At 42.7% G+C, this 10637-nt stretch overlaps 1 protein-coding gene across 3 annotated transcripts in view; it reads right to left on the minus strand.

Annotated features, from left to right (window-relative positions):
• Positions 1–10637, minus strand: part of LOC129400021 (splicing factor U2AF 35 kDa subunit-like protein) — a 30323-nt gene that overhangs the window by 18297 nt on the left and 1389 nt on the right. For 2 of the 3 annotated variants that reach the window (XR_008627369.1, XR_008627370.1), the window contains exons 2-4: positions 10247–10582; positions 9604–9788; positions 5933–6072 (exon numbers count right to left, since the gene is read on the minus strand). Coding sequence is in view for 1 of the 3 variants with exons in the window: in XM_055122401.1 (XP_054978376.1) it covers positions 10563–10582 (20 nt within the window). In the remaining 2 variants the exon portion in view is untranslated. The other variant, XM_055122401.1, reaches the window with a different exon arrangement.

Genomic DNA, 10637 nt, shown 5'->3' on the forward strand with positions numbered 1-10637 from the left:
TTATAGTCATCGAAGGAAATAAATGTTTTTGTTGTGGAAAGCTGTACACGTAAACCATATTTTTAAATTTAATAAACCTTTGGAAAGTACATGATGAGCCCTTTTCCATTTGAACATTCTATTTTGTAAAAACAAAGGATGTTTTCAGAAATGATTCATTTGGGTTCCTTTTTATGGTTTGCTGTTTGGTTTCGGTGCTGAAGAGTGAACCCGAGGCCTCATACATGGCCAGGCTCTACCACTGAGTCACAACCAAAGTCCCAAAATTATTTATTGTACTGCTTTTAAAAAGTAAGCAACTTTAGGAAAGCAAACAGTAAGAAAACATTTACTTCCTCACCTTTCATTTGGTGAATCAACTGTCTTTTGGATTGACACATCTAAACTTGGGGACAAAAGGAGCTAGAATCAGGGAGAATAAGAAAAATTCTGGCACCATTACAACCCTAATGACTTGAATGATGGTTAGGAAATCTATAGTATTGAAAAAATGAAATTCGGAACAAAATGATCAAACTGAAAACATATTCACCCATAAATTGTGACCTACTCTTAGGATCCCTAGTGGAGTGAAGGATGACCCAATTCAGAATCGGGAGGAGTAAATCCAATGGTAGAAGTAGAGAGATTTGGTTGTGTGTGCTAATGTTTGCTTGTGTGTGTGCATGCACACATGCTCATACACAATCACTTATGCAATGATCAGAATTGATAGGCTTTTAAAAATTTTCATAATCAGTACTAAAATAATATATCAACCATATTTTGTCATATAAAGGCTGATATTCCAACTGTACGTTAACTGGCACTCAAAAGAAAATACCAATCCCTTGAGTGCAAGCTCAAAATATGAAGTCTGTGTTTCAAACACGGCCTTGATTTTTTATTAATCTCTGAGAACTATTCTTGGTTTGCACTGACATTTAACTTTTCAAAGAGAAGACAAGAAAGTGTGTTTGACAGGAGGACTTTTTTATTTTCAGTTCTCTGTGAGAAGGGAAGGACGCTGAGTCACAAGTTCACAGTGTGGTCAAATGAAATTAAGAAGTGATGATTCACTAATGCGATGTCTCACTTATGTTTAGCTTTGACTTAGTTCTTATAAAAAAGATCTTTAGACACAGTCTAGAGTAAGGTTCCTAGACCTATTTGGCCCGCCATTTTTAGAGATAAAAATCACCACCCTAGATCATCCCGGTCACCCCGTATCTGCAGTATTGCCCACTTTGAGAAACACTGGTCAGTATCTAGATTACTCCTCTACAGCATTTTAAATATATGGAAAGAATTTTTTAAAAAGTTTTCGAAGGGTACATTTTCTTGGAATTTCTCGTCATCCCTCCCAGGTGCTTTTAGGGGTCCTTCAGCACCAATTCCTATTTTATCGTGCAGTATTTATGAGTGTCTGTGTCTAGAGATCTGTTGGGAAATGTCAAATACTGAAGGGACTTCAGGTTGCTGTCTGAATTGATCATGTCAATTGCAAAACAAGCACGCTTTCATTAAACTGTACCCACTCTGAGTGAATACAAGTCTAGGCATACTGGTTCAAGAACATATCTAATTTTTCTTCTCTTCATGGTTTCTTTATTTGTCAGAGGGGGAAACTGAGGAAAAGAATGAGAAGGAGAGGCAGAGAGAAAAGGTAGCAAAGTGAAATAAAGAATATAGTCAAAGCGTTGGAATACATGCTTTGCAGGTGGGAAGCCTGGCTGGGTTCAATCTCGGCACCACGTGATCCCCCAGATACCACTGGAGCAATCCCTGAGCACAGAACTAGGAGTAACCCCCAAGCACTATTGCATGAGGTTCCCAAACAGCTGAATAGAAGTCCAAAGATTTTCAAAAACCTATGACTTCAGGGGCTGGAGCAATAGCACAGTGGGTAGGGCGTTTGCCTTGCACGTGGCCGACCTGGGTTCAATTCCCAGCATCCCATATGGTCCCCTGAGCACCGCCAGAGGTAATTCCTGAGGGCAGAGCCAGGAGGAACCCCTGTACATTGCCAGGTGTGACCCAAAAAGCAAAAAAAAAAAAAACAACAAAAAACCTATGACTTCATAGACTTCCTCTTTGGTGCCAGAGAGATACTTAATGGAATGGGTGTATGTTTTGCCTACAGGAAATATTCCTGGGTTCAATTCCTGGCACCACACAATTCCCTGAGCATCACTGGAATGACTCCTGGGCACAAAGTTAGGAGTAACCCCTGTGTACAATCAGATTTAGCACAATATTCTATCCCTCCCCCGAAAAGAAAATATTGTGAGAATCTGCCAAGCAATGATAGATAAGGGATTGGCAAACTCTGTCTAGCCTTCAGGTCAGCTCTGACCCGTACTATTTCTGTACAGTCTAAGAATGCTTTCTGCAATTTTTAACAGTTGATATAAAACTCCAATGAGACTGTCAGTTTGATTACAATATGTCTCAGAGTTCTTTTGTTTGAATCTTTTTTGTTTGACACTCTATGGGCCTTTTGAAACTAAAGAATCTTCCCTCTAGAGTCTGGGGAAGTTGTAAGCTATCATCACTTCCATCACTCATTCTTCCCCTTTGTCTTTGCATTCTCCTCTGGTATTTCTATAATCGAGGCCAAGCACCGTAACTAAGACTCTCACCAAACACAAAATCTCTGGTTTGGTTCAGATGGGCTCACTGGTGAGTATTATCAGACCTTCAGAGAAGACTTACTACCTTTTCTCCTGAAGCTTTTCCAAAATCTCAAAGAAACAGGAATCCTTCCAAACAACTTCAATGAAGTCAACATTACACTAATACCATAGTAAGTAGATACACTACTAATAAACTTCAGACCAATTTCCCTAATAAACAGCAACACAAAAATCAACCAAATCTCAGCAAGCCTAATCTGACAGCATATGCAAAAAAAAATCATACACCATGATCAAGTGGGACTCATCTCAGGGTCACAAGGATGATTCAGTATACACAAAATCAATTAACGTAATGTGCCACATCAGTAAACTAAAAGATTAAAGCCCTTTGATCATATGCAGAGAAAACTTTGACAAGATCCAAAAAGAGAAGGCCCAGTCCTGGAGAGGCTATGGTGCACAGAGTAACAGGACAAGGGGATGCAATGGCTCCAAAGAAGATAACTGGATTCCCTTGTGAAAATGAGGAGGCCAGGGAAGGGAAGAAATTAGGTGGGGAGTGAAAAGAGGAGGAGAGGAGTAACAAGGTCTTGAGCGCATTGGGGGCATAGTCATGTGGTGTATCTTTATACATAAGCCACAGATCCAACGACACTGTAAGCATGAAACCCAAACTACAATAATCAATATTTTTAAATGTACCTGTCAACAAGGCAGGCTGGGGGATGGGAGGAGGGAAGTTGACACGGGTGATGGGATTGCTGTTGGAACATTGGATGTCTGATACGCTACTATGAATAACTCTGTAAATCACTGTGCCTTAATAATAATAAATAGAGAGAGAGAACCTTCTAGCTCCATCACTGTAAAACTTCTTCAGACTGATACCTAGTGCCGGGTGGTGAATTCACTTATCTTGCCTTGCCTCCTCTGTGGGTTATATATGCTGTCCAGTTCTCTTAAGCTCACTGAAGGCACCTGAGTCATTTGCTTATATCTCATTTCCAGTAGTCACTGATCATACCCAGGACTAACCTATCATTGGACTGATAGGACCAAGAATGCTTAAAGAAAAGGACATTCTGGGGACCAGAGATGCAGTCCAGGAATTACAGTGCTTACCTTGCATGTAACATCTGGTGACATCCCCTGCATCACATATGGCCCTCCAAGACCCCCAGAAATGACCCCCCAGACAACAATAGTACCTGAGCACTGCCAGGTGTGGCCAACACCCTCCCCAAAACACAGAAAAGTACAACCCCCAGGCAGCCTCCAATTATATGCTAATCCAAGAAATCCATATCAACTTGTCTCTCCAGAAAGCTTCCTTTCAGACAGCCATTTCTCTTGGATAGGAGTGAGTTTAATATTCATCTTCATTGGATCCCCAAAATATTTTTTGACATTTAATGCTGGTTTTCATTTTCTTGAGTATTATTGTTAGGAAGTCATCTTTGCATATCGGCAACACTTCAGGCTATTATCATTCCACGGTCAGTTGATGATCGCGGAGTCTTACCTTTGATCAGGCATTATGGCCCTAAGGTTTAGGCTGCTTCAGTGCAAGGCAGCCGGTGTCCTGGCTCCCCAAGCATGGACGGAAAGCTAGCCTGAGGGGAACTCAGGCCTCACAGAGTCTCATTGCCCCTCAGTTCCTTGAACTTAGAGTTTCTGATATTTTTACAAACTTGGCTTTTACTTTTGTCTTTTTTGTTTTGTTATTTGAAGGGCCCAGGCCCAGTGGTGCTAGGAGGGTGTCCTCCTGGCTCTGTGCTCAGGGATCTCTCTTGTTGGGGCTCATGGGAATTTATGTGGTGCTAGGAATCAAATCCCAGTAAGATGACTGCAAGGCAAGTGACTTCCCCACGGTACTATCTCTTTGGCTCCTAGTTTTTTGTCTTTTTTAAAAAATTCCAGTAAATATTTGCATTTAAGCAGAGGTCTAGCCAGCTGGTTGGATCTTTAATGCCACAGGGTCTTTCAGACCTTCCTTTTGGGGAACTCTTGGTATTCTTTGCTTGGTGTCACCTCAAGATGGACATATCACATGGCATGTCACTCCTTCCAGGTGCCATGTAGAGGTCAGGGGTCAAGAGTAGGATTCTAACTACCTTGCTTATAGATTCATGGTTTAATAAACCTGTTATCCAAAAATTTCAATGGAGGACATCATTAAATATCTCTTTATCTTAGAGTAGTTAAGGTTTTCTGGCTTGGCTTCATTTCGTCTGGCCTTGGAATAACCATGTCTCCAAGGATTCCTGCCTCTGTTGGTTAGGAGATAGCATTTATATTTGAACTCCTGCCTCAGAACTTTGGCAATAGAAAGACAGAAAACGAAACTTCTATTCTTCCCAGTGCTATAGTTTAGGGTAGCCAAGTAGCTCCAAAAGAGGAAGAGAAGTTCTCTTTCACTAAAGAACTAGGTAGACAGGATAGGACAATAGAACGCAGAAAGTGCATCTTGCAAAAGTCAAAAGCTTTGTGGTGGGGAAATTGGGGCTCAAGCCTCCGATCACTAACTCATGATCACCTTACATGTTAATATGTGAGAGGTGATCTTGTTTTTGGAGCCACAAAGATGTCAGGGATGTGGTTCAGTGGTAAATGTATACCTCAGGAGCTTCACCTATGGGGGACTTTGGGTTCAAAATGACACAGAAGAAAACAAGAGAGAAAAGATAGAGAAATGAAAGAAAGGGAAAAGGAGAAGAAAATGGCCTGTCATCTCTTTAGCTGTTCTTGCTGAGATCTAGTTTACATAGCATTCAGTTCACCCATGAAAGTATGAAATTCCAAGTCGGAGCCATATAGCAGGTAGTGTGCCTTGCACACAATCAACCCCAGTTCAATCCCCAGCACCTCAATGGTCCCTCAAGCCTGCCAAAAGTGATCCCTGAATACAGAGCCAGGAGGAAGCCCTGAGCACTCTTGGGTGTGGCACCCCATCAAAATAATAGTAATAGTAATAATAATAATAATAATAATAATAATAATATAAAAGTCTGAGCTTCTTAGTATAGTTCTAAGACTTTGCATCCATTTCCATAATAAATTTTAGAATATTTTAATTGCCATGAAAATGAACCTATACCCATAGGCACTTTTTTCTCTGAGGAACCCCTGCTTTCCTTTCTACCTACTTCCTGTTGGCCTATTTTTGACATAGACTCACACAATCCGTAACCATTGGTGCCTGCCATATTTCCCTGAGGATACTGTTTGTAGACTTCATCCATGTCAGAGCAAGTGTCAGAACTTCTGTTCTTGCGGCTGAATAATATCCCGAGTGGATAGAGCCGGGATCATACCTCAATGGGCTGAGCACATGTGTCACGTTCAGGAGGTGCAGGATTGATTCCTGGCAGCGCAGGATTGATTGTCCAGCACCAGCCAGAGTGACTGTTGAGCACAGCATCGGGAATGGACCCCAACCATCATCAGGTATGACCTGAAAACAACAAAAACAAATTCCTTGTATTGCTCTATCAAAGTTGGTTTCTTTGCCCTGGCTATTGCCTTTTGGCTAATATGAATAAGGCTGCTTATTTGTATGCTGAGTACCTGTTTTCAACTGATTTGGTCATATCGAGGGAGTAGAATTACTGAGTGGTATGGTAACTCTATCCAACTCTACTGCTGGTGGCGCTCAGGGGAACATGCAGTGCTGGGGATCCCACCCAGGACTCCTGCAGTCAGAGCCTATACTCTCGCCCTGGAAGCCATCTCCCCAGTCTGGTAGCTGTGTTTAAGGTCGCTCTGAGTCTAAGGGACTGAAAGACTTTTCCGAAACCACTGCTTCATTTAACATTCCTTTCAGAAGTGTGTGAGAGCTCCAAGTTCTCGAATTCTCACTAGCATTTGTTTTTCTCAGTGGTTGTTAGGTTACCTCATTGGGATTTTCTGTTTTATTTTTTATTTTATTGAATCACCGTGAGATAGTTACAAGCTTTCATGTTTGGGTTAGAATCATACAATGGTCAAACACCCATCCCTCCACCAGTGCACATTCTCCACCACCAGTATCCCCATTATACCCCCCTTTCCCACCCTCCCCCTGCCTCCATGGCAGACAATATTCCCCATACTCACTCTCTCTCCTTTCGGGCATTATGGTTTGCAATACAGGTACTGAGAGGTTATCATTTTCAGCACACATCTCCTATCCCGACCGATTCCTCCAGCCATCATTTTCTTAGTGATCCCTTCTCTACACCAGCTGCCTTCTCCCCTCCGCTCATGAGGCAGGCTTCCAGCTATGTAGCAGTCTTTCTGGCCCTTGTATCTACTGTCCTTGAGTGTCAGCCTCATGTTATGTTATTTTATACTCCACAACCTCATTGGGATTTTTAAGTATACTTCCCTGATGGTTAAGGAGGCTGATATTTTTTCTGTTTACTAATCATTTGTATAGCATCACTAGATCAGTATCTATTCTGATATTTTGCCTGTTTTGGTCTCCCCCACCCCCCTTCTTATGGATTTTGGGCCACACCCACAATGCTCAGGGCTTACTCTTGGCTCTGCATTCAGGGATCACTCCTAACGGTGCTCAGGGGGCCATATGGGATGCTGGGGATCAAACCCAGGTCAGCCAATTACAAGGCAAATGCCCTACCTGATTTACTATTGCTCCTGTGCCAAGTTCATTACGTTTATGTAGTTCATTACGTTTATACACCTTTCCTTGTTTAAAAGCATGTTTTCTTTCAAATAGCACTATGAAGTTTTTACTATGTGGGATATAGAAAAATATCAAGAAAAATATCAAAAATATCAAAAACTCAAGAAAACAATTATTAATGACAATTGTCACTAATAGAGATATAAGCTTGCATCCATGCTGACTTATTTTAAAACTAAGCTACTTGTAAAGTTTAGCATTTTATAATCAGTTGCAAGTTGTTTATTATACACTCCAGCACCAGCCGGAGTGACTGTTGTGCACAGAATTGGGAATGGCCCCCAACCATCATCAGGTATGACCTAAAAACAACAACAAAAAATTCCTTGTATTGTGGTTGGAGCGATAGGGGGTAGGCCTTGCAAGTGGCCGACCCGGGTTAGATCCCCAGCATCCCATATGGTCCCCTGAGCACCAGCAGGGGTAATTCCTGAGTGCAGAGCCAGGAGTGACCCCTGTGCATCGCCGGATGTGACCAAAAAAATGCTTTGCTAGGGCATATAAAATTAGACAAACACTTATTACTGGCAAGTGATAATTCTGTTTCACGATGGAATGCAAGTAGATCATTCTTCACACGGAAGGCCACGGGGAGTTTAGAAGGCCTCTCCTTTCAATACGTGGTGTATTCGATATGCGAAAAACAGTAACAAGTCTCACAATGGAGACGTTACTGGTGCCCGCTCGAACAAATCGGTGAACAATGGGACGACAGTGCTACGACCGTGTTCAGTGCTACAAGATTGATCTATTAACTATGATAAATGTCACATAAGGTCTTTCAGCTATTGACACTATCCCATTTAGACAAGGACGATACTTTGTAGCAAATATATGATTTTAAAAACCAAAACCAAACAGAACACCTATGGAGAAGCCTGGTCTCAGCGCACCACACACAACCCCACAACTTGTCCCAAAAAACGAAACAATGCAAAGAAGCCAAGTCACTGGAGGTTGAAGGCAACACCGGCAGTATCTCATGGCTTTCATCTTCTCCACGGATATTTTCGGTTATGTTGTACAATATGCTTGAGACGCCAGAGCACACAGGATTGTGATCTTTGCATCCTCTTAGCCTTTGAACATCTTGTATTTTCCCTGAGGCTCCCTCATTTCCATATTCTCTCCAAAAAAGTACAATAAGGTAGACTATTGGTGGACATGGTATTAATTCATTTATGTCAGCCTGAAGCATCTTGCCCACATGACTTGCTTTGCCCAATGGGACGTTAGCAAGAATGCTCAAAGTGGAGACCCAACAAGCACTGATTCATTGAGACTTATCCTCTTGGCACCTTACAGCCTCACATGCGGTCAACCAGAGTTTGATTCCCAGCATCCCATAAGGTCCCCCGAGCACCACCAGGAGTAATTTTTGAGTGAAGAGCCAGGAGTAACCCCTGTGCATCGCCAGGTGTGACCCAAAAAGAAAATAAATAAGAAAGCATTTGAACTGAAATAAAATCCTCCGTAGCTTTTCTTTTCATCCCTACATTTATCAGTGGTGGCTTTCTGGGCCATCTGCTACTCCGATGAGTTTAGATGATTCCCTTTGGTCCTGATGGTACTTATCCGTTGTTTACCCTCAATATTTAAGGTTAGTGACTCATCAAAATGTTGAGGCAACAGCCATGGCCAACCCAGATATTGCCTCTTCCTGGGATTGTTGAAGTTCAAGGTTTGTCATGATTTCATTTGATCTTTCAAAGCCCCACCATCAAGGAATTTGGATATCAAGGGCGTTAGAGTCCACCTGCTTTCTTGTTAAAGAACCACAGCCCCACCCTGCTGTGGGGTAACAAGATTCCACTTTCCCTCCGAGAAGAACATGGTATTTTGTCTATGAGAGGAATTTTAAGAATATAATAAGTACAACAATATTGTGGGTAGTAAATTTTATCAAGTGAATTCAAAATTATTACATTAGAAGACTCATATAATCAAACTTTTAGGCATATGGTTGAATATTAGGATAACTTGTATGACAATGGTAATGAACTATGAAACACATAGACAATAAATCATCAAAAGTGGGGTTTAAAGACAATAGAGCAACACAAATCCATGCAAAATGCAGGGGTAGAAATGCTGCTAGAAATGATGCTTTGGATTCTTCTTGGCAAATAGGAAGTATCAGGAGTTTCAAAGAAACACATACAGCTAGAAACTTCATTTGCAAAGTTCAAGGACCCTCCCGCCCTCGCTCCACCATGAAAAATCCCATTGAAATGAGCAAAGTCATAATCCCCTGCATGTCAATATTATGAAATCAGCCAGCAGCCGGCTAGACCCCACCTGCAGTTGGCCGGCCTCCGCTGCTGTGACAGAATCAAGTGTCAGCGTCAGGTCGCATGCACCTTGGATGGAATCCATTTGGTCTCGTCGTCACTGGTCTCCCCTCTGCAGGTCCCGTTTCCCTAATTTCGTTTGTGCCAAGGTGGAAACTGCATTTGCTTCTTAAAAATTCTTTTTGCTCTTGCCTGAGGTAAAGAAGGAGTGCGTTGGGGAGTTGTAACTGAAAGCCTGTGGTGGCTGTTAGTATTCCCGGGGTTTGACTTTTTGAGAAAGGAACAAGAGGGAAGTTGCCCCGCTCACCTGGGGACCACCTCTCCATTTTCAAAAACGTGGACTCTGGAGGGCTTTTGGGTTTGGAGAGCAACCCCGGCTCCCCAACTCACAGTCCGCACTCAAGGGGCAGCCGACATTGTGGCCTTTTCAATGACTTAGGGAAATTCTGGAGTTGTGGGATCAGCAAATTTTGACTAAGTGCTAATAGTGAATGATTCCGGTTTCAGGGGCCAAGAAGCAGAACGGAGAGGATATTAGGAATATACTATATTATGTTGCATTATTAGATAGCGGGAGAGAAAACAAGGGTTTTTTATTGGTGAAATCCCAAGCATAGTGATTATTGTGCACTTCTTTTTGCAGCCCATACCTACTAAAAAGAGAAGAGAGGTTTCGTTCTGGGTTTTGCTTTATTGGGGGGGGGGTTCGTCTTCATTCAGACTGCAAGGTAGTCCCGCTCTTTAGCACTTGAGCGCACAGTTCCTACATAACAATAGGTGCTGAGGTCGGCTACCAGCAAAAGCACTTTTGCAGACGCGGGTCTTGGCCCGAGGGGTCCCCGTTTGCACACGCTTGTCATTAGCTCCGGGCTGGGGGTGTCCCAGGTTGACGGGGCGCTCCTGTCTGTGAAGCGCCTTCGGCATCGGGCATCGCTTCCCTCGTGCAGCCTCTCTGCCAGGCGGGTTCTACGAGACACGGGTCCGAGCTTGGGGGAGCAGAGAGAAAGATCAAGAGCTCTGGACAGGAGGGAGCTGTCCCAG

Source organism: Sorex araneus, chromosome X (genome assembly GCF_027595985.1).
Source record: "Sorex araneus isolate mSorAra2 chromosome X, mSorAra2.pri, whole genome shotgun sequence".
Taxonomy (NCBI): Eukaryota; Metazoa; Chordata; class Mammalia; order Eulipotyphla; family Soricidae; genus Sorex; species Sorex araneus.